Source organism: Dermochelys coriacea, chromosome 1 (assembly GCF_009764565.3).
Source record: "Dermochelys coriacea isolate rDerCor1 chromosome 1, rDerCor1.pri.v4, whole genome shotgun sequence".
Classification (NCBI taxonomy): domain Eukaryota; kingdom Metazoa; phylum Chordata; order Testudines; family Dermochelyidae; genus Dermochelys; species Dermochelys coriacea.
This window is the reverse complement of record NC_050068.2, coordinates 96267713-96292954: the sequence shown is the minus strand read 5'-3', so window position 1 is coordinate 96292954 and position 25242 is coordinate 96267713. Positions and strand designations below refer to the sequence as shown.

The 25242-nt window shown below is 37.9% G+C and overlaps 1 protein-coding gene across 9 annotated transcripts in view; it reads left to right on the top strand.

Annotated features, from left to right (window-relative positions):
- ABCC4 (ATP binding cassette subfamily C member 4) overlaps window positions 1-25242 on the top strand; it is a 199697-nt gene that overhangs the window by 67506 nt on the left and 106949 nt on the right. For all 9 annotated transcript variants that reach the window (XR_005295447.2, XR_005295451.2, XM_043504664.1 and 6 more), the window contains 4 exons: window positions 2620-2760; window positions 4410-4447; window positions 4865-4965; window positions 7548-7694. Coding sequence is in view for 7 of the 9 variants with exons in the window: in XM_043504664.1 (XP_043360599.1) it covers window positions 2620-2760; window positions 4410-4447; window positions 4865-4965; window positions 7548-7694 (427 nt within the window). In the remaining 2 variants the exon portion in view is untranslated. The remainder of the gene's footprint in view (window positions 1-2619; window positions 2761-4409; window positions 4448-4864; window positions 4966-7547; window positions 7695-25242) is intronic.

Here is a 25242-nt window from a genome sequence, read left to right as displayed (position 1 = left end):
CATACATATAAAAATAAATAAAAAGGAGGGGCAAGGGTTCTCTGCAGTTTTCCGTATTTTAAGTCTTTTCAGAACGATTATCTTGGGCCAACAAAACTTGATATTTTACTGTAATTTGTCAGTAATTAGTTACATTTGTTTAAACTCTCTCCCCGCCAGCTGGTACTAAAGCCAGTGGGCTCAATATTTTCATTTCCCATCAAATGTGCCCGAGTATGCTATCTGGAATGATTCACGACTGTGAGTGCCAACCTCGGGGCAGACTGTCAAGAAGCAGGGCAGAGACCCCAAACTGGTTGTGAGTTCTATAATTAGATTTCACCAACCCAGTAACAAATATGAGCTCATAACTCACTATAACAACTTACCATGGGGTCACAGACATCCTTGGGCATTCCAAGCTGTCTGGCCACCCAGGCAAGCTGGACTTAGTGATAGTTGGTTGCAGTACACCAAAGATCACAACATATGCAGGTTGCTTCAAGTTCCAAGAGACCAGTTACCTACCCCAGTTCAATTTATACCTTAGATTTCACACAAAAGACAATGCTTGTAGCCAATCCTATAGTAAACTAACTAAGGATTTATTAACTAGGAAAAATAAACGAGAGAAGTATTACACGGTTAAAGCAGGTTTCCAAAAGGTGACAGAACTGTAGTAATCTATCAGCTATGAATGTCTTTTAGGGCTAATCCAATTTGACCCCGGGGGTATCTGCTTCTCTTTCGTAGCTCTGGCCCTGTAAAAGTCCAAAAAGCAAAAGAGAGATGAAAAATTTTCTTGTTGGCTATTTTTATTTTCTTCTCCCAGAATTCAAGTTGATGGGATGAGCCTTTTTGCAAGTAGCCTCTTCATGGTTATGAAGGTACAATTAACAAAGTCTTTGTATTGTGATGTCCCACAGTGACTCATTTAGTTCTGATAGCCCTTCTTGATGAGCAGGAGATGAGCTCCTCTGCCCCCACCTCCCCGACAGGTTCACAGTTTCATAGCAAATAGTTTTTACAGTTACAAAGCAAAAACTTAAATATTACCTTATAGCATTTAATAAAGATATTGTAAGTTGCTGTATGCATTAATCTCACTTACAAGCATTTCATAAAGTCTAAGCACTAAACATATTGTTATAAGTCTAGTACCCATCTTAACCATACTAACATGCAGGTGAAACAGACTGGTTTCCAGCAATGAATTTGTCAGTGCTCAGCTGAGGCCTAAAGCTTTGGCAAGAGTTGGCGCCTGGTTGCCAGCATCACAGCCCAAACCATGCAAAGTGCCAGCAGTGACATACAAACCCAGAACAGATTATTGTTCTCTCCTATGTGTGTGTGTATACTGAGTTCCTCAGCTCCTCTCCCATCCACAATGGAGGTCTGTCATTCCCCCTGTTCCTACACAATCATATCCCTGGACAGCGAAATGAAACATTGGGTATTTCACTGTATTATGTTAGCCTCATTTTTTTTGTATATTGATAATACAATTACTAAAAGTTCCTTATAGTCTCAGCAAATTTTCTCGTTTCTTCCTTTTTTGTTCATTTACTGCTTTTTTTCATCTGTCTCTCTTCCTCCTTCTGTTTGCTTTTTCGTGTACTCTATAATTAACTTTTCTTTTTTCCCCTTTCCTCAATCTAATTTTCTCCATTTGTTATCCTCTTCTTCTGTTTTCTCCATTAAAAGCTGCCTTGTGGGCACTTATTCTTTGGAGAATTTGGAGAATTGGCTGGAATTTTGTGGCTCTTGCAATCTGAACTGTTTCAAGGGAAAAAAGAAAAGGAGTACTTGTGGCACCTTGTGTTTCAAGGGAGTTGTTCCTGTTGAGTTTGATCCATTAAAGCAGGGGCTCTCAAACTGGGGGGTCAGGACACCTCAGGGTTATTACATGGGAGGGTCGCGAGCTGTCAGCCTCCACCCCAAACTCCACTTTGTCTCCAGTATTTATAATGGTGTTAAATATATAAAAAAGTGTATTTAATGTGTAAGGGGGGTCGCACTCAGAGGCATGCTGTGTGAAAAGGGTCACCAGTACAAAAGTCTGAGAATCCCTAGGGTGCACAGCTTTTGGCTATAGTTTTTTTTTCTTTTTGTTTTTTAATGCCTTGATTCAGAAACACACATGTTTTAAACTGTTCCTATTCAGGGAAGTATTTAAACACATGCTTAAGTGCTCTTTCTGAATATAAATGCTTTCCCACATTGTGATCTTGGTCTATGGAACCTTTCTTACTGATGTTGATACATGAGAGAGAAAAAAACTCAGTTTGGCTCTCAGTGGAGTTTAGTTTGCAGCACTGGCAATTATAACAAATTTCTTGTTACTTGTAAACTGAGTACTTATAACATGGAGTCACTGAGAGACAAAGGTAGAACCCCCAGAATCCCGTTTTACGGAGTCAAATTCTTGGAGTAGTGCGGCACTGTAAGATTGAATTTCCTGTTTTCTGTTGTTTTTGTGTCACAATGCTAACATTTAAAAATATTTTAATAAGTATAATTTTATCTCCTTATTTAGTATATTGCTGATTCATAGCTATGATCTATCAATAACTTTTTCTGGAACCATGACTTTAATATGAATTTTAGCATTAGTTTTCTTATCCATTTTATTTTTTATAGACTGAACCTTTGGTGACTGCACTGCCAGAAGAGAGCCGGTCTGAGGGAAAAATAAACTTCAAGATTTACAGGAAATATTTTGCTGCTGGAGCAAACTACTTTGTAATTTTTATACTTTTACTTCTAAATATTTTGGCACAGGTAAGATATCTGATGGGTACCACAAATAATAAAGAATAGATTTTTGTTTTGTGTTTACATTAACACTGTGTACCTAACAGCTGTTCTGATGTTTATGCGGAAAGCTTTTGATACATGATACTCTTACGTATAATCATTTTAATACTTGGCAGTATACCTGATCAAATCTGATAATATCTGAATGTGGTTTTTCATTTAAATTTGTATTCCAGTGGGACATTAGGGTAATAATCCTCAGTTCAATAGTCCTGCTGATCAATTTAAAGCACTTTTGAGTTGTATCATTTATTTTATATTATCATTCATACAAATTGTATCACACTACCCTTCTCAGAGATACATAATGTAATTACTAAATTAAATAAAAATAATGGCAGCCATAGATTGCATTTGAGGTAGAGCTATGGGAGAAAATGTGTTTTCAATTCAGAATTGAAATGTGTTGTATGGCTAATGTGACAGATTGATCGAGGCTGTTCCTGACATAAGAGCTACAGAGGAAAAGACTCTCCTGCCAACAGACAGGAGATTATGGAGATAGGTCTGAGGCTGTTGTTTACCAAATAGAAGGAGTAGGGAACGGGAAATAGAGGAAGACTGTGTGTGAGAGGCAAGCTGGAGCAAGTTTATGAAGGAATTTTTACCAAGGAGAACAATTTTGAACTGTATCCTGAAGTGAATGGGGAACCAGTGAAGTTATTTTGAGGATGGTATGATGTGGACTTGTTACTATGTTGTGGTGAGAAGGTTCAAAGGAATTTTGTAGAAAGGATTGGTCTTGGCTTCAAAGATAAGTTTGAAGAAATAAGAGAATTTGCACAGGGTCCTTGAATTGAGGCCATCTATGTTTGGGAAGATGGTGAATATGATCTGGTCTTTCTGGGATAGCCCTACAGTATTTTAATTGAATTGAACAGAAGTAGATTTTGATACAAATTAAGCTCTGTTACGGAGCTTGGAATATCATAGTCATCTCTGGTTGGAGAGTGAGGGCAGAAATTATTTTCAGTTTTTCCTTCCTTTTAACATTGTGTTCCTAATTATCTCCTATAAAAATAAAGTTCTGAACTGATAACATCAGGAGTTGGCTCTTATGCCTGTGAGCATATGTGCTAAGCAAAAAGCAGTTTGCAATGTCTACAAAGAGGGAGTTTAGGAACAGAAAGACCCAACCCTTTGCTATATGAATTAACATCTGTTAGAGAGAGTTGTTATGGCTGTTTTTTGTTGAACATCTTGCTTTTCCCCTTGTTTCACCATCCTGCAGTTCTCATAAGCAGGTAACTTCTTGCCTTCTGGAGGCTGAGGGCTCTAGCTCTCCTAATATGCTCTGCAAATCACTATTGGTCTTAGAAAAATCACCTCATGCACTTTCATATGGATGACTCGTATTTGATTTTACGAAATATGCAGTGAGGTGTACTACTAACTGAAGAATGAGATTGGGCCCTAAATATATATGCACCCAGTTCAGTATAGTATATGAGGTGGGGAGGCGAAGGAGAGGGAGGGGAGGGATTGGGTTGGACAGCATATTTTTTAATGACAGATTTTACCAGGGACATAGAAGAATGGCTGAGGAAATTTAGTTCTCTAGTACTATATACTTCTTGTAAATTAATCCAAATGTTTGCCTTTATTTATTCAAGGTTGCTTATGTGCTTCAGGATTGGTGGCTTTCATACTGGTAGGTTATTTGACTTCTTGCAGAGAAGTACTATTTAATTAATAGAAAACAGTAAGAAATATGGCGGGGGAAGCCTGTTCAAAGAAAATTTAGAGTTTGTTCAACCTTCCTTCTAATCCCCTCTTATTTTATTTATGGGAGAAAATAAAGTTCTTGCCGTAAAGTGTGACTCATAATAGTCAGTACCCATGTATAATTCATGACAGCATGAGCCCAGATAATATTTAGAATTGGAGATCTTGATTGAAGTTCAATTTAAAAGTAGTAGAAGGTACATGTGAATAATATGATAAATGTACAGGTATATGGCAAACTTCAGGTATGTTTTTCCAGTTTCAGAATGATTAGATAATGCCTTGCTTAAGTGATCTTCCTGTTGTATTGATTATTATTTATCTTTTGCATACATTTCTGTAGGTCAAACCAGCAAGAAAAGCTGAATGTCACATCACATGGAAATAATGGAATAAATGAGACTAGACATCTAGATCTTAGCTTGTATTTAGGAATTTATGCAGGTAAAAATATTTTAATCATTTGCTCCATTATAATAGAGGGTTTTGAAAGGAACACTCTAAGTAGCAGTGTGGGAAAATAGGATTTCTAACAGTGATTCAGTAATGTCTGAGCAGATTAGCAGACTGAGCCTTGTTTTCTGACTAAATTAATTGGAATAATTAAAAAAACCTCTAGTAGAAGCAATAGATTGAATGCAGACTCTTTAATTTGCTCTGTACTGGATTTTGAAAGGTAAACCAGGAATTGAGTATTCAAAAAGGCAGTAACTGTAAACTTGTGACTATTGTCTATACTAATAGGTTATTTCAGCTAAACATCAGTCATTACATGTGTGGGCAAGAGGGATTAGAAATTGATCCTCATTCTGCAACTCTGTTCCAGTTTTTGTTTATATACAGTGATGGCTTTTTAAAAGTCAGGATGGGTATGTTCCTTTTGAAGTTCTGTAGCAAAATAAAGCATCTTTGATAGATACACAGGGCCAGATTTTTAAAGATATTTAGATACCTAAAGATGCAGATTGGAGCCTAATGGCATTTTCAAAAGTGCTTAGTTGCTTAACTCCTATCAATGGGAGTTACATGCCTAGATGCTTTTAAAAATTCAACTAGGTGCCTATCTGCACCTTTAGGCATCTAAAATACCTTTCAAAATATGGTCAAAAGTACTTAATATTTACATACCATCCTGAAAAAAAATCAATTATATATTAATAAGCTTCCACCAAATCTTAACTAGTTATCATTCTTTTCAGTTTGTTTAATGTAATTGTTTAAACTTTTATGAACCACAATAATTTCATGCACTCATTTATGTGTGTTGGTCCTGAGGGACATCAGGGAAACAAACATACACTGCATGTGTTCTGATACAGATTTATTGTTTTCATAGCTCCTCCATGTATATTAGTCTTTTCACAGAGGGCACAGGGAAGTCAAATCCATGCCCTGATAACCTTATAGTTTAAGGGCCAGATGATACCACCCTTTCTCACAGAGTATAGAGCAGACTCATTAATTACTCTTTAAGTGGTCTCAGTGCCACTAGATGGGACAGAACACCACACCCAGGACGTGTGCGGGTTACATACTTCCCCTCGCTGAGGAAGTGCATCCCGAGCTTCAGATACTTCCCAGTTGAAATCCCAGACGAGCCCCCACTTGTAACACCAATAGACCTCGGTTGTCAGTGGGTGGGCTCGAACCTGGAAGCTTAGTGCATGAGCCTCTAGTGCATGTCCTAAAAACCAGCTAAAACATTAGCTCATGAGGTAGAAGCTCATGCACTAAGCTCCAGAGGCCCCAGGTTCAATCCCACCTGATAACCAGGGTCTCTCAGTGTTACACAGTTCCACGGGGCTACACAATATGAGTAAGGGTGGCAGAATCTGGCATTTTATGATTGTACAATTAAATCATTTTACAAATAATAAAGTAATTATACAGATTTAAGACAAGATTTGTGAATGCTAACAAAATAAAGATAAATTTGATATTGTAATTTTAAGATCTCTCAAGGATAGAATTGTTTGTTTTTAGTTTGTAATTGAAAGCAATAGGTTGGTACAATGTTCATTTTACAGAAACCAAGTTTAAACCTCACCTCAAAAAATCTTAAAAACCAAAGGCAAAAGGATATATCTAATAGTTTAATGTGATCTATGCCTATTGTTACCATTTCTGAATTTGGCAAAAGGCTATGTTTTGTTTCAGATCCTGGGTGATGTGGGGGTGTAATAAATGCTACTATATTTCCTTCTGAACCTTTGTATAAAACAGAGATTCAAAAAAGTAAAGTATCATGGAGTAGCCGTATTAGTCTGTATCCACAAAAACAACAAGGAGTCCGGTGGCACCTTAAAGACTGACAGATTTATTTGGGCATAAGCTTTCGTGGGTAAAAACCCACTTCTTCAGATGCATGCATGTTGGTCTTTAAGGTGTCAACGGACAGAAAAGTAAAGGATATTTTACTGATGTAAAACTCTAAGCCAGCAGAAACTACTGCAAATAACATGGTACAATTGATAGACTTGACTATATAAAGTGATTGCCATTTAAAAACTCACCATGTCCCACAGTTGCCATACAGTGGGATCTGAAATATAGCCAATTTCCCCTATCCTTAGAATAGGAAATAACTGGTCACTATGAGGTAGTATCTGTTGGAAAATGTTGACTTTTCGATAGTGACAAACATAAACCACCATTATGTGTAATACTGTATAAAGAATTACGTGACAGAATGGATGTGCAAAGGATATTGTACAGACTATCAGATAGTTAATGAAATTTCCTGTGGTTGTATAAAGTTATGCCTCTGTAAATGGTATAAAAAAGAAACTATTTAAATTGACAGTTAATTTTAGGATTAATTAAGCTATTAACAAGATTATTGTACTGCTTCAGACTGGAGAGAGCATTCTTCCTGAATCTTTAAGATGATTTGCTTCATGTGAACTGTCTGAACACAACTCTGAACAAAATGGATGTAGTTTTAACCAAAATGCTCTCACACTGTATCATTAAAGACACTGTATCGTGTGTATATGCTGTGACCGTATTTGTTTGTTTAATTTTAGGTTTGACTATGGCGACAGTACTGTTTGGCATAGTGAGAAGTCTGTTGGTATTCACAGTTTTTGTGAATGCTGGTCAAACTTTGCACAACAAAATGTTTCAGTCACTTTTGAAAGCTCCAGTCTTGTTCTTTGACAGAAACCCTATAGGTAAGATGAACATTTTAAAAAATTACATACTATCCATCATGATGTATGATAAGAAAAAATGAAACAAATGTGTGGTAATCCAAATTAAGTCTTCTGATACTCACACATTTTTGCTTTGTAAAAAATAAAATCTTCATATTTACTACTCCATCATATCAGTTAGAAAGCTAGAGTTACATTTTTTTAAAGCATATTAGTAACCGATTGATCTTATTCTGGATGTTTACCTAATCCTGCGCTTGCACATGCAGACAGAAACTGTTGTTGGTATTGCACACTTATCTACCAGTTGCATTACTAATTAGTTGATTTGTGAACATGAGTTTAAGTTTTTCTGTGTGTAAAAAGTATATGTGCATTTTTGTGAGGTAATTTGTAGTGTCTTTCATTGAAAAATTGACCCTAAATGTTATTTGTGGAATTGCCCTAACTGTTATTTGTGGATGGCAAAGATGTGTACAGAGATGATTTTAAACAATCTATTTAAACTATGCTATAGCAGTTAAAAAATGTGTAGAAACAACAGTTTGGACAATGACTGTAAAAATAACTCACTCACACACCCAGAATGGATAGAAAACAAAACTATGCAATTTAAAAGATATAATCTGTGTCAGGTTTCAGAGTGGTAGCCGTGTTAGTCTGTATCAGCAAAAAGATCAAGGAGTGCTTGTGGCACCTTAAAGACTAACAAATTTATTTGAGCATAAAGGGAAAGGTGTTTGGATGCAAAGTACACCTGATAAATTTGTGATGTGATTATAATATTTGAGGAGCGGGAGAAGTGAAAGGAAGTGAAAATGAAGCAGAGTGAGGAGGAGTGGGGAAAGAAAATACCAAGAGGAGAATCACTGGTCTTTGAGAAATGGAAGGATGATGTGATGTGTTCCTATAGAGGTTTTTCTCCTATAAAACATCTTCCAGGATTGTGAGAACAAGTCTAGGTTGCTTTTCATTGAGAGAATTATTATTTTTCCTTTGCATAAATGTTCATATGAAGTAAAAAGCAGTGGATGTGAGATTATAAGTGCAGTAGATAGCCATGGTACCATTTTTTGAACATAACATGCATTTAGACATGCATAGAGATATGTCTGTGGGCCAACATTATGGGTATGTGGCAATCTAGGCGGGAGGGCTCAAAAAGAAACTGTATGCTCAGCTAGGGGGCTGGTGAGTGGAGAGCTGGTGCTCAGTGGAGCAGGATATATCTGTTTGTGTGATGCCTGTTGGAGCTGGTCAAGAGGAATGGCAGAACCAACCAAGGGGGATATCACCAGATATGCAGCATTTCCCCCTTTTGAAGTGTTTAACAAAGTATAGTAATCCCATCTGAGGGGAGATGTAATCATCTTGTAGTAAGATCAATGAACATAATTTATTATAACAATCTCTAGGTCATATCTATGGGATAGAATTAAATAGCTGCATTCAGTCTGCATTACTTACCAGTCTGCTTTGTAATGTACTTTGAAACCTATAGATAAAAAGTGTGATGTAAAATATCATTATTTGTTTTTTTTAACAACAGCTATGCACAGAACAAATACACCAGTATTACCCAGATCTCTCTATGGCTTTTATATGGATGTTTCCATTATTAATAGTTCTATGATTTAGGAATAATTTCTGTGTACACATGTTTCTTCTCCTACATCATTTGCTAAGAGTAGCATATAAAGATATTCTTGTATAGGTATTTTTGTACATCATCTTTCTCTCATAAAGAAGGCATATGAAATTCTGGTTGTTCTTATTCAAAGTTGCAGAAGTCAGCAGTTCTGCAATTTAGTGCTGAGCACCATATGTGCACCATCGTTCAGTCATCTGGAAAATCGTATACTGTGTATGCATCTTATTTAGATCTTCAACTAGGGATTCCATTTTGCTATCAATTCCTATGTAGGTAGCTTTTGAATTGGAGCAAGGTTTGCCTGGGCTAAAGATGTCTCCATTTATTAAAAGAAGTGCCTTATTATTTTATTTTATTTATTTATTAAATAAAAGAACTACAACTTTATTTTGAAAGTATTGTGTTGCTCTTGTAATATTATATGTACACTGTTATATGCACCAGTAAGGATGAGATTGTAGTAACACAGAAGTTAAGGAATTCATTGTTAACATCCCCACAGCAATCTTAGCAATCTCTTTACTTCTCTGTAGTACAGGAGGATCATTCTTTATAAGCAGCAGTACTAAATACAAGAGCCAAGATTTTAAAAATGGTGAACTAAATTAGGCTACTAAATCCAATTAGGCAACTAATAAATGGTTTGATTTTGCAAAAGTGTTGAGCACCTAATAGTTCCTGTTGGGGAAAGAGGCTAGTAAGTAGGGCTAGGGAAGTGACATTGAAAAAGGGAAATAGGTGATGAATCATGACATGTTCATCAGCTCCCAGTGGCGTATCTCAAATCAGTTAAGATGATTAATGGGAATAACTTTTTAAAAATAATATGTTACTGATTAACTTATGACTCAGATATGGGGCCTGATTCATTACATGATTACATGCAAAGCCCTTTATGCTGTTCTGACAGTTCTAGAAGTGTGTAAAGGTGTGTTGGTGTAAATGAGAATTAGGAATGATTGAGGTAATCTGGAATAATTTTGGAAATCTAGATGTCATGATGTTTTAGGAAATAAAAGAATAGAAAAACGTGTTAAGTATTTTAAAAAATATTATATTTAATAATGAAAATAAAGGTTTTTAAGTAGGCAGATTCTACCATTATGTAATATGACACACATGTAAAAATGCAAATTAGTATTGATTGTTTAAGTGTGTTACTGGTAACACTATTTGGTAACATTATTAGAAAGCACCTATATCCTATATTCAGAAGTGACTTACGGTCTATCTACACTACAAATAGACATCCGCAGCTGGCCCATGCCAGCTGACTCATGTTCATGGGGTGTGGTTCTAAGGGGATGTTTAATTGTGGTGTAGATGTTTGGGCTCAGGCTGGAGCCTGGAGTGTCCCAGCATCCAGGCTGGTTTTTAACTGCAGTGTAGACATATCTTTAGGAGCCTAAGTCTCATTGCAAATGGGACTGAAGTGCCTAAATGACTTAAACATTTTTGAAAATTTTACTCTACGTGCAGAAGTGGTGATTGGAAATTAGGGCACTGAAATTCAGTTTTAGCTGTGGATCTCGACAGACCCCTAATTATGGAGTCATAATAATGTTTGATTTATATGTGATATCACATTGTTGGGTTTCAGACTTTATTATTTATTGCTTGTCTATATTGGTTAATAAAACTTACTTGCATTCTCTTAAAGGAATATACAAATTATCCTTTGCTCTTCAAACTTTCCTCTGCTCCTCCATCCTGATACCAGTATGGGAGTCTGAACATGCATTCCAAGTTAGCTGTTAGGAGGAAACTGTGAACATTTTCCACTTCATAATGAATGCTTCATATGTTCCACTTCATCGGTTCTCCAGCATGAATAAAGGCTTGCTCTCTTTTACAAGTCTAGCACAAGAGGGCAGCATGATCTATTTTATCCTGCTCTAGTATTGCAACAGTTTATTAGAAGAATAACAAAGATTCATCTGGTCTATTTTTAGAACAATCTTTCAGCATTGGACTTTCAATTTTTCAATCTATACATTGGGCAATAATATGGTTCTGTGGTATTATCTTGATTACATACAAGTATAATATTTTCCCTAAATTATTCTCACTGTAAGTTCGAAACCTGCCTTCTAAGAGATTTAAGTCCACAAACTGTGTAATCTTGTTACCAAAGGAGGCAGGTAACATTATGGATTTTACCTATTTGGCTCATATAAGGAGGACTCTAGCAACACTTAGTTTCTTTTTCTTTTTCTTAGTTTCTTTTTCTACTTGTCTGTAAGAAACATTTGTCATCAAATTTGACAGAACTCTGGGTTAGACACCAAGATCCCACAAGGAGTCATTGTTTAATTGAGAGCTCCTACTTTGAAATATAGTTCCATAGCTTTTAAATAATTGAGTTTTATTTTTTTTTTTTGTTTCTTTGATCTTGTGGGCAGATCTTTCTCTCTCTCTCTCTCTTCCCCCCCCCCTTAGAGAAGGGATGCTAGTGCTTGCAATAATTTTAGTTTTTGTGGATGGTCTACATAATTTTTCTGTTTAAATTTAGTAAACTGAAACCCGCTGCTGCCATGCTATAAGTGCCATAGGAATGAATAAAATAAATGATTCATATGTATGAATTTGTTCAGATAAAATAGAAACCTGTTTTCCCTCCTCCCCCCCAAAGCTCTGTCTAGAACCAGAAGCACTATTGAGATTGACAAAATTTTCTAAATTTTTATAAACAAAACAGACGCTTAGTACTCTTAGCATTCTGGGTTTCGGGCTGGGACTAGAACAAGAGGAGCTGCAATACTGTGGACTGCAGCTGTAACAGCATTTCTGGCCTGCTCAGCAGCAGAAAGTAATGAAAGTCTTGCAAGAAATGTCCTGTTTCTGGTGAAACTTTCAGCCCATTTGTGCCAGAGGGATGGACAAGCTGTGAATAACCGTTCAGTCTTTTGGGTGCTTCCGTGCCAAACTTTTTGAGATTCAGGCGTCATTGTCATAGAAAGAAATAGTCCCTTACCTTCACAGCCAAAAATGATGTATTAAACTGAAAGCTACTAGCCATGAGGCAAAAGCAATTCCCGACTATAAATGTGGTAGATAAAAATATAAAAGAAAAGTGGTTTTATAATGCAGTTTGTTTTTCTATGGCATAGATTATTTAATTGTGGTGTTCATAAATCAACTATTAAACACCTATAATTTGACACAGAAAGTTCCTTTGTAGGATGAAAAGCATGTTCATCAATACGCAAGTGCCTGGATGTTTTATTTGCAAGTTGAAAGTAGCTTCAAATGGGCAATGCTCTTAAAGTATTTAAACGTATAATATTTTCAACAAGCACACTATTTCAGCACTCTGAAAATTAGAACACTGATAATGGGGTTAAATTATAGCTCTATCAGTCGGATGGCGAAGCTGCTTAAGTTTGTGTATTTTAATCGATGCTTGTTCACACAAGTGATTCTGCTGAATAAGTAGCATGTTTAAACAAGAAATACTGGTCTTAAATTCTATGATTTATGGTAGGTGATGTTTTGACATATGGGACAGGCAGTTTACAAGGCAAGGCTTCATGTTAAAATATTTTGCTAGTGTTATAATTCGTTGCTGATAAAATATTCAGTAGCAATGTCAGAAAATTGGTGTTATGCCTATATGAGTGAAATTACTCAACTGGTTTCCTTTTATAACAAAATATATTATATACTGGGTTTTTTAAATAGTTTTTTGATGTTTCCTTGTGATCTAGATGAACTTCAAGGAATGGTGAGTAAGGATAATAGCTATTTGACAGCTCTCTTAAGTAGAATATTTTTCATATTCGCTCAAGTTCCACAGGCTTTGTTTTTTTCCTCTGTGAGCCAGCTTTTAAAACATATTCACGTGTACATAAGTTTGTTAGTTTATGTTCAAAGGAAGGAGTTAGTTACTGTAAGACAACCTTTATTATAAAATAAAAACACACCCTCCTTTTCCTTGTTAGTAACAACAAATGTGATGGATTATAAAGATGACAACACAATAGGTTTCATCAATCATAAAGATCCTGAACAACCACATAACACTCTAAATATTGTTTTTGGGTGTTTGAGTGGAACTGTTTGTAGTTTAAAGTAGGTGTGGTAATTAATGTTTGATTGCTACATGTTTTGGTTTTTTTAAAAAGGTTTAGTCTTATCAGGGTGTGATATTAAATGATATTATATGGGAGTTGTTCACTTACTGATAGTCTCATAGCTTTTGTTACGAATTTAAATAGACTTACACTTACGTATATTTGATTGCTATTGTGATTCTGCCAATAACCTTTATAATGTTGATTACTGTAGGAGTAGTCTAAGGTTAGTAAATATTACACAAGTATTTTGGTTACATTTATTATCTATTATCATAACCTATTTCATCTTTATTCTTGTTTTTCTTTGTAATAATCATTGGCTGAACCTCAGTCAGAAGCTAATAATGAGACAAGCCCACTACCTTTGCAGTTCGTCAAGTTGCCATTCACTCTCTTTACCCTTAATGTGTGAAATAAAATTAAAATATTATAAAAACTGTTTAGAAGAATACTGCACATATTTGAAACAGATATAGAGCGACACTTGTGCTTGCAGCCACTTCCAAGTGGCAGTGTCCTGCTTGACTGGCACAAGATTTCAAGTCCCTTCAGAGTTTTTCCATCTTCCTCACAATAAGACCCCCTGCAAAAGAATGGCCTGCTGTGAATCTCATTTCTGACCATATGCTGACCTGCCCAGATATTGCAATTCTATGCTGCCACTTGCTAAAGCAGTCAGAAAGGCATCCATTCCATCTGAACCAGATGTAAAGGGGTAGGGAGAGGAGCTGACAAAGGGAAAGGAACCTAATTAAAAGTATTGAATCTAGAAGACTGAATTATATCATGAATGTGGCTTGCAGAAAAGTAGAAGAGGAGTTATGCCATGGTTATAAACAGATTCAGGACATTTTAACAACTCACCACAGGTGGGAAGGAAACATTGATGGTTTAAGGCACTTTCAAAAGGAAACAAATGGAGAGTGATAATATTAGTGAAACAATGTGTGAGTGATTTAAAACTGTAACACTGAAGAATAGCCCAGTTAGTGTGACCCCCACCATAAAATAAGGATTTGGAAATAGACAGATTGGTAGACAAGTATGGTTTAAAAGCTAGTAATAAGTGATCTGAGGGATAGAGAAAGTAATAATCTAGTTGCTTAAAAATTGTGGGAGGCTTCTAGGATTGTTGTAAATTGGAAACAAAAGAGAGAGTGTGCAAAAGTCATTCTGTCTTGCTGTTTATGGACAGAGCCCTTGGTCATGGCTATATAAGGTTTGAAATATGAAATCAAAAGGCTTCCAGGAAACTGCACCTTGTGTTTAAAGTCATATATTGGGATAATCAAATTACTAAAAACCTTCTGTCAGTGTTTAATGTAATTTCTAATTGATAAAATGGATACAATTTAAAGTACAACATTGCCTGCAGAGACGTCAACCTGCTGGGTGCTGTGAACTGAGTTGCTGCAAGTTGGAATGAATTGAAGAGCATTACAATTAAAAAAATGTTTCATTAACAGTGCTTTTCTGTTTTGTACTGCACGGAACTCTTTCTCTCAGATGATCCTGGGTAACCTGCACTGCAGCATCTGGATGAGTTAATTAGTTTCATACCAGACTGTAAACATCTAGCAGATTATGCAACAGTTGAAGATTGTTTCTCTGCATGTGAGGCTCTTGAAGAAGACTGGGATGAAAAGACATTTCTTAGCTTTACAATCCAAAATAAAAATTTCAGTAGAAGATATGAATGAAAATTGGGATGATGCTATATGTAAAAGTCTACCTACTCCAGAAATCCAGATTAAAACTATAGCAAACAGTAGCTGCAGGAATGGCGAGATTTCTGCACTTGATAGTGATAGTGTTTAAGTGATCACTACTCTGATGATGTTTAATTAGAAAAGGTAACAGCTAGAATGAATTGCCAAACCATTAGAAACAATCCCGAATAAATTAGCGTGTTGGTCTTTTTCCTTTTTTTTTTTTCCAGAAAAAGATGAATGTTGGTGTTTTTTCAGCTATATTAAATCACAGCGCATCATGCATTAATATGGGTAGAAATGCAGGAAGTCTAAAGAAAATCAAGACTTGGGTATTTGTGACATTATCTTCCACTGTATGAATATATCCTAAATAACAACATGATTTAGTATTTAGGTATGTAGGTGAAGGAACAGCTTGATGGGATAGGTGTGTTGACAGATATCAGTATTTAAATAGCTTTTGCATTAGCAAGTTATTGCCCTTGTATGGTGTCAAAGCTGATTGCCTACTCTGGAACTTTGAGTGCAGAAGGTGGGGGTCCGCAAGGATTCTAAAAATTAATACCAGCCACTCCAGGCTTGTATTAAACTCCCAAGGTTATAGCTTCTCTCTGACCTTGAATGGGTAAATGCTGCCACCACGCAAGTGCAAAAAAATCCCTTTTGAGAACCCAGAAAAGCACACCTGGGAATTTCTTCCTGTGGGGTACTCACAAGCCCTTTCACTCCCCCTGCAGGGAAGAGCTGAGAAAGAAAAACGAAGGAAATCAGCTGTTGCCACCAACTAATTAAACAACATATGCACAAACCTCTTAGGGCACAAAAATTCAATCCTGTTCTTAAAAAAGATAAATTTTATTAAAAACAAAAAAGAAGAAAATTTGGAACTTAGGCTTTTTGCTAGATTTAAAAAGAACCACTTATAAGGATTAAGCATCAAAATAATTTTCTTGAGGTTCAGCTTAAAGGTTACAAGCAAAACAAAAGCATTTGGGGGTTAGCACAGAGGAGTCCACAAGCCAATAAGAAATAACTCTAATCGCGTCTTCTTCCTAAACATTCCCTTCTTTACTTACATATCTGGGGTTTCAGATAAGTAGTCTCTAGGTATGATCTGATGGTTTTTCATACCTGGCTTAAAGCTTTCTACGGCATAGTTTAGCCCTGTTCCTGCTCTGTGTCTCCTTTCTCTGGAGAACAACAACAGACAGCCAAAGGAGAGTCTTGTTTCAATTTTAAAAAGTTCTAGCCTTCCCATTGGCTCTTTTGGCAGGTGACCACTCACTTCCTTTTACTTAGGCATGCAGTCAGACTTTTTAACCCTTTACAGGTAAAGCAAGTAGAGAACATCTACCAAGCTAACTGGCTGGCTGGGTGTCCATAAAAGGAAGCTACCCCTCCCCCCCTTTATTTATCACATATGTCTTTGTTTAATTCATTATTTTTAAGAGTAAAAAACATAAAAAGTAGACATATGTTGTGCGTCCACTACAGAGGCTCTGGGAAGAGACTCCATAGTTAGGGTAGTATTTTAAAATGGGGGTGTGTGGAAATTTCCCTCTAAATGTTAGGTGTTCATTTGGGGTGAAATTTTACACTAGTTTAATTTTTGTCCCCTTTTGAATGTTCTATGCATTTTTATTTGGTTTATCATATTTTTAATAGGAAGCATTTGAATTTGGTCTCCTGCTGAATTATTTTCCTTGGCAGTCCTGTTTTATATTGTTGACCAATATCTTTTTAAAAACATTGTCTATCTATGCAAAACTTGGCAGGGGGGTGTCTTGAGAACAACTCATGGAATCGGAGTTTTTAAGAAATAAAATGGTGAATTGAGGATCATATTTAACCATTATATCAAAGCTTATGCACTATGCACACTTGGTGGGGCAGGGAGCTTGGATGCCCACAGGGCTAATGGGTTTATCCCTGGGAGAGTGTGTCAGGGTGTGCATACAACCCTGTTTGATTGATTGATGAATCTGGGTGTGCACAGTATCTTCTCAATGATGAACTACAATTTTTCTGTGAGATTTTATTCTATAACTAAGAAGGACTCATGAATACCTGATGATTGAGGCTACAATTCAGTCATGGGTATTTTTATTAAGAGTCATGGACAGGTCAGGGGAAGTAAACAATAATTCTACTCTTCCATCCACAAGTACATGCCTTACCAGTGCCTGGGGCCAATGGCACTAGCTTCTGGGGCTGTGGACTGCTGCCAGTGCCAGCGGACGACCACAGCTGCTCCAGCTGACTGGCCAGCAGGGGACCACTGCCTGGGGCCAGCAGACTGTGGCAGCTCTGATCAGTCATGGACAATGAGCCAGAGGATGTGAAGGACAACTGATCAAAGCAATGCTGGGCTAATTGGGATTTATTGATGGCCTGGAAGAGTGGTTACCTCTAAGGGAGCCATTTGGTGGGTGACTGGTCCCTAAGAAAGGAATGACACATGTATAGACTCCACTAACTTGAGGAAGTCCTTGTGCTGGTGGGGATCTTGTGTGCTAAAGATCCATGAAATTGCTTGAGGCACTTGAGTCCAGCAGCACCTCTACGTTGATGTCGGGCATGGCAGGGTGCCAGAGTTGAAGATGTTTTGGATACTGATTGGCCATCACCAGGATACCCTGAGACAAATGTTGGCCTGCAGGGAGATGAGAAAGGCTCTATTGAAGCTGGAACTTGGCGTTTCCCACTTGACCGCAGCTCAGACTTTGTTAGGGCTGCTTGATGGAAGTGTCCTGGTTCCCATACAGTATAGACACAGGCCCCATGTGTGGTGTTGATTCTTCTCCATGTTGGAATCATAGAATATCAGGGTTGGAAGGGACCTCAGGAGGTCATCTAGTCCAACCCCCCGGCTCAAAGCAGGATGAATCCCCAATTTTTGCTGCAGATCCCTAAATGGCCCCCTCAAGGATTGAACTCACAACCCTGGGTTTAGCAGGCCAATACTCAAACCACTGAGCTATCCCTCCCTGGGAGAGATGGGGCTGGTCCAACTGCATTTGTTAGGTTACTTGGAGTCTGTCTTTGCTTCAAGCACTGAATCCTGACAAACTCTAACGCATAAAAGTAAGGAAATGAAAAGTTAAGCCACCGAGCAATTTGTATTATCTACTCTTCCATCCACAACTACACGTCTTACCAATGCCACAGCTACTGTACCTCAGACAGTATACCTCAGCCTTTACTTTGCCTATCTAGGAATGCCATCCTTCCATCACCATCTTTAAACTTCCCTCTGTACATACTTTTTTACCACTCTACCTTTTCCCAACACAACCCTACACTAAATGACTACTGGTGTTGAGGGAAAAAAGAATCTGATGAAGAAAGGTAAAAAAAGGCATAGTTAAGATTAAAGAAAAGGAGTACCCGTGGCACCTTAGAGACTAACAAATTTATTAAAGCATAAGCTTTCGTGAGCTACAGCTCACTTCATCGGATGATGCATGGTCTCTTGTGTATGGCAGTTATGGTAATGATAGTGTGTTGGTCGGTGGAGAAGATGGTATATGTACAGTTAGGTGGCTTAACTTGTCATATCCTTGCTTTTTTCAGGCACAGTACTTCACAGTTTTATCAGGCACACTATTTCATGGTGAAATTTTTTTCATAGTGAAATTTTAATATATATAAGATACAATATAGACCCCTGCTAATTAATAAATAGCACACATAAAGCCTCGTATTGTGGTGAATCTTTTTCCATCAAAGAGATCTGGTCACGACTTCCTCGATAGCTCATCAACATTGTTCCTTAGTTGACTGGAAAGGTCACAAGAAAACAAACACAAAGTACTTTCTTCTCCTCGGCCACGGCATTCTCACTCTATAAATTAAGAACAACAGTTAGATCCCAAAGCTGGGTTCCCCACATGTAAGCATATTGTACCAGCATTGAGATTAGACCAAGATAATTTCAAAATCTATGCTATTTTTAATATCAGATATTTAAAGACGTATGCAACTAAATACATATGGCATCATACTAACAAACATCAGTATGTTCTTTTGATAACTCATTACACTTATTCAGCAAAAGACCATGGCATAAAACTTCTGTCTTCGAGTCAAGAGATTTTAAAACGTGATGGTCAAATTATGACTCTTCGTTAAAGCTATGATGTGGGTGGGGTGGAGAAAGAGATAAGGGTGGAGAAAAGGAAGGGTAGGAAGTGTGTGATAATGGGAGGCATCATGCATATAGAACAGAGTAAAATATGATGCCTCTGTGGGCTGGGATGGGAAGCACACTCATAGTACTCTTGTATAACCATTGAAAAGATGTAGCGTGGATTGCCCCCAACAGACCACTCCAAAGGCTTCTAATACAGAGGAAGCATGGCTACAACATATCTGGATTGTTCAGAGCTGGTGGCAGCATCTCTCTCTCTCCCCCCCCCCCCATCTCTCTCTCTCCCTGCTCCAAGAAGGGCAGGCAGCTACATTATTACTACTTTCTTTGCATGGGAGCACTGGCTGGCTGGCAGGGCAAGGCTAACAACCTCTCTCTAGCTCCCACAGTGCCTACATTGGAGCAGCCATTATTTGGCTCATAGCTTCCTTACTAAAACTGTTTCCCCTAATTAAAATGAAGTTAGGACACTTTTAATTAAAATATTTTTATTGCAGGCTAGTAAACCGAAGGTGCATTTTTCTAAAGACTTTTGTTGCCAGATAAAACAGGTGTGACTTCTACATGTCAAGCTGCTAGATGATGATATAAGGACAGTTTTTCCTCCACCGGAATATCTCAGGTACAAGATGAGGAAATTCCAGATTCACTCACTATCCAAATCCAAATCAGTCTGTGTGGGAGGAGGTTTGCCCCACTCCACAGAGTGAAAAGGGGATCTGGCCTCCAAAATTCACATGTCACAAGATATTATTGAATCCCAGGACATCTGGTGGAGGCCAAGGCTATCGGCATACAGACATATATTGTGGTTCACAAATCTTACTCTTTCTCCAACTGGCAGCATGAATATGTTGGTTTTGGCTGCCATTGAACCAGTATCCCTTTTGGGTAATGTGGAAAGGTACTTATTATGGGAAGAACAATCCACTTAGGGAGATCTGCAAATAATTTTTTTTAAAATTTGGGCTTGCGGCCTTTTCTGCTTTTTTATTACTCCTGGGGGAATTCTGCGCCAAAATATTAAAAATTCTGCATATTTTATTTGTCAAAATAACAATATAATCATGCTAGTTTCCATTATTTTGATAATTTATTTCAAAATACCTGTCAGCAAGTATGTCTGTAATAATACAGACAAAAATGAAAAGATTCAGGAAATATATTTTTTGACAAATAGATTTGTTACTAGGCAAATTAATGCATTAATTACGAGTAATTCATTTAAACTACAATACAGAAATGTATTTCCCACACCCTTCAGAAGCAGTGCAAAGGCTTTGGGTAGTTAGGGGTAATGGAGAAGGTGAGGGAGAGGGAAGGAACCTGAGGGTGAACCTGGAGGGGTTATTGGCGGTATGTGGGAGAAGTATGGAACAGTTTTTTGTCGTGGGAGGGAGGGATTGTTAGGGAGTTGGGGAGCCTCTGCCTTGCAGACCCTGACTAGCCTCTCCCATTCAGCCAGGTACATCTTTCCCCATCACAGTGTGTTCCTGAACCCCCATCCCCATGTGTCCCTGCACCCTCTTCCCACATCCCAGTGTGGTGTTGCAGCCCCCCTCCCATTCAGCTCCTGGGTCAATGCTGTCACCCCACTAGCTCCTGAGCCCCCGCCCCGGTCTGTCCCCCCACTAGCCCTTCTGAACCCCAGTCTGTGACCACCCAGCAGCCCCATGTGCCCCACTCTGTCTTCTCCCCCCCTGTATATCCTGTATCTCCTAACCTGGCTCCGTGGGTAAGGTGCTATGATCATAGAATCATAGAATATCAGGGTTGGAAGGGACCCCAGAAGGTCATCTAGTCCAACCCCCTGCTCAAAGCAGGACCAAGTCCCAGTTAAATCATCCCAGCCAGGGCTTTGTCAAGCCTGACCTTAAAAACCTCTAAGGAAGGAGATTCTACCACCTCCCTAGGTAACGCATTCCAGTGTTTCACCACCCTCTTAGTGAAAAAGTTTTTCCTAATATCCAATCTAAACCTCCCCCATTGCAACTTGAGACCATTACTCCTCGTTCTGTCATCTGCTACCATTGAGAACAGTCTAGAGCCATCCTCTTTGAAACCCCCTTTCAGGTAGTTGAAAGCAGCTATCAAATCCCCCCTCATTCTTCTCTTCTGCAGACTAAACAATCCCAGCTCCCTCAGCCTCTCCTCATAAGTCATGTGCTCTAGACCCCTAATCATTTTCGTTGCCCTTCGTTGTACTCTTTCCAATTTATCCACATCCTTCCTGTAGTGTGGGGCCCAAAACTGGACACAGTACTCCAGATGAGGCCTCACCAGTGTCGAAGAGAGGGGAACGATCACGTCCCTCGATCTGCTCGCTATGCCCCTACTTATACATCCCAAAATGCCATTGGCCTTCTTGGCAACAAGGGCACACTGCTGACTCATATCCAGCTTCTCGTCCACTGTCAGCCCTAGGTCCTTTTCCGCAGAACTGCTGCCGAGCCATTCGGTCCCTAGTCTGTAGCGGTGCATTGGATTCTTCCATCCTAAGTGCAGGACCCTGCACTTATCCTTATTGAACCTCATTAGATTTCTTTTGGCCCAATCCTCCAATTTGTCTAGGTCCTTCTGTATCCTATCCCTCCCCTCCAGCGTATCTACCACTCCTCCCAGTTTAGTATCATCCGCAAATTTGCTGAGAGTGCAATCCACACCATCCTCCAGATCATTTATGAAGATATTGAACAAAACGGGCCCCAGGACCGACCCCTGGGGCACTCCACTTGACACCGGCTGCCAACTAGACATGATGAATGTAGCTGGCTGCTGGATGTTGCTGCCAATCAGCTGTTGCTCTCTGTTCTGGCATCACAGCAGCTTCTGGTGGGTGGAAAACGGAATAGCAGTACTTCTTGGGCAGAATGTATTTTCTGCACTGGACATGAATTCTGCATGTGCGTGGTGGCGCAGAATTCCTCCAGGAGTACTTATAAAGTACTTTATGCAGTAAGTCTTAAAAGTGGGTTAAAAACCAAAACATTGCAAATCTGCTTGTTTAATAGCTTAGAAATGTAATATGTTCTTCCCTGATTTTGCTGAAGGACTTCTTCAGGCAGCCCACGCATTGCAAGTTCTCACACATTAATGTAAATGTAGCACAATGTGATAAATCTTTGCCAAATGTGTCTTTGCCCAAAATGTTAGTCACTGAAGTCCAATCTGTATTAAGAAAAAAATAGTCTGACTAAAAAACATTCCTCTGTTTATTGCTCAACTTTCATTCTTTTGCTGTTGTCATTTCTCAGTCTCCAATCACCTTGTCTGTAGGAAAAAAAAATTCTTTCTGGTATTGCTAGTCGCCAGCGAATGCAGTTGAACATCATGGTGAACAATGGTGAACACAGTTTGTCCTTGGTAGCACTTGCAGGAGTAACACAAGTTCAGCTGCATCTCTTTGAACACCCATTGTCAATAATGGATACTTTTCCGAGCATAGGCAAGGTTATCTAGTCTTCCAGGACAATTGACCTGAATTTCTCATGTAGGAAAACAGCTACCATTCCTGTTTTTAGGACCTTCCCTATACATCAGACCTTCGCAACACATCTTTTCCTTTGCACATCAGCTGTAACCCCCCCCCAAAAAAACCCAGTCACCCCAACCCCAAAATTCAAACATCCATTCCATTTCTATGCTAGTGCAGTTATTCTATGTGTGTGATCCCTGTGGTCTTCCTCAGAGACAATATCCTGGAGTGGCTGTCACCCCTTCAATTAGTCTAGCCCTTCTGAATAGATGGAGTCCTGACCATGAAGTTTTTGTATGCAGGACTTCCTGCAGTATGAGAGTCAGTGTGGAGCATGTCAGAGAAGCATTGCCCTCATTTATGTGTCAGTGAGCTTGTTTGCTCTTTCTTGCTCTATATATTGCAAATAGTCAGCACTATAGCACATACATACATACATACATACATACATATATAAAATGTCTTTTATTTTCATTATGATATATAAACAATGATCAATCATTGCAGCACCTAGTGAGCTAGGTCCTTTCGTATTTCCAATTTACAAATGGAGAAATTGAGATTAATTTAGGTGCTAAGGTTCCCAGGCCTATGTTTAAACATTTATACAAAATCCTGCTGAAGTGACACTGGCATACAATCTTAGTACTTCTCATAATGGATCTGCAGAAGCGTTTATTTCCCAGCCAGGAAAAAATCTCAGTTTGAGGGTGACTATATGTGTTGTGAAATGTCCAGACAATAGAGCCCAATGTTCTAAAATTGCTAGTAGTTTTTTTTTTTAATTTGGGGAGGGGAGAAAAGATGCATTCAAAATTTGTCTTAGTCTGAGTAAAAGCTATTATTATTAGTTCTTCAAAAGTAATTCTGGTATTCCTCAATTAAAAGAGTGTAATTCTGGAAGATGCCTTAGATGATAGTAGACATCTTTATTCATTTTGCACATCTTTGCTATTCAGAAGGAACTTCTTGGTACTTGGATAGGATGGAAGGTAATAATATAGGACATTTCAAGTCAAAAGTTATTCGTTATGTAATCAAGTTCTTGATAGTTTTTCAGAAATGTTTTTCTTTTCTGTCGCAGTTCTATTGATCATAGAAAAATTGTAATAATCTTTCTAACATTTTTAACAAAAAAACATTTTAGACTTGTTTTAATAGTCAGAAATTTATCCAAAGGAATAATTTCAAAAGAGAACCAATTCATCCTGTGGGAGAATATTGACTTAAGGTTTCTTTCTGAAGCATTAACAGGTATATTGAAGACCTTCCTTTCTGAAGTATGTTGCTAATGATTGCAGTACATTTTTTTTTTTGGTAATAAAGTAAGCTAGTTACCAGCATTGACACATACAATGAAATTTAGCATCATCTTCAAAGTCATTTACCAAACACTGTTTTGTTTTTGTTTTTTTACACATACATATAAACACAAAACCCACAATCCCCTCCCCCCCTTATCTTAATGATTAATCCAGTGATGCTCAGTCTGTAGTAGAGACTTGGGGGAATTGTTCTGCAGGTGATCATTCTAAAACAGGTGTCAGACACATGAATGGGGCAGAAGGCAGAAAGCTTGCATTGATGCTGTATTCCATGTGTGGGCTGGACTTGAGTGTGACCTGGTCTGTTATCTGTCACCTTTCACAAGTACTAAATTCACTTATAGTTGGAAGAAGGGATTGTTTCCTTTTTTCTTTTTATAATGCTGTCAAAATAATTTTAGTGAAATAGCTATGGCTTCACTGTGTTGATATTTTTAGCCAATTGATTTTGACTACACCTGTGGTTGGATATTAAAAATGTTTGAGAGATCCAAATAACCAAGCATAGCCAATTTATTGTCTATAGACAAAGAAATATGGTGCACAAAAGAGAGTTAATACATTATCAGTGCGTCTGGGGAAGCAGGGTGTTCAGTTCATATTACACAGAAGATGTGCTTTGGAAATATGTATTTAAATTGGCTATATTTATGGCCTGGTTTTACAAATTATAAAACATTCTTTATGTCTCTAAAATTCAAGTCACCAGTTTGTACCAGTACCTTAATTTATTGTTTTGTACCTTGCTTATCTTTGTTTGCAAAATAGCATTTCAGTTACCCATGAAAGTACCTCCCAAGCTTGTATTGGGGAAGAACAGTAATGCTCTTTGTTTCTGACAGTTTTCCTATCCCCTTATGCCAAATGCTGAGTTGTTCTGTACCCAGGTATTGTGGGATATGCCAGTGAACAAGAGTGAACAGCATTGTGGGAAAAACAGTACAATTCAGTTGGAGTAACTGCCAAAATTTATACATACAATATCCATACTGTGCATTTAATCCATATGAATGTAATGTACGTAATACATATATATGTTGACCAACACCTTTAATCTTTTGCTAGCGGGGACAAAAATTATTTGTAAAAAAAGAAAAATCGTGTTATCAAATTAATCTCAGTCATGTTTTCAGCCAGAGATACAACCCTATGAGATCAATTTCCATAGTAATAGCCA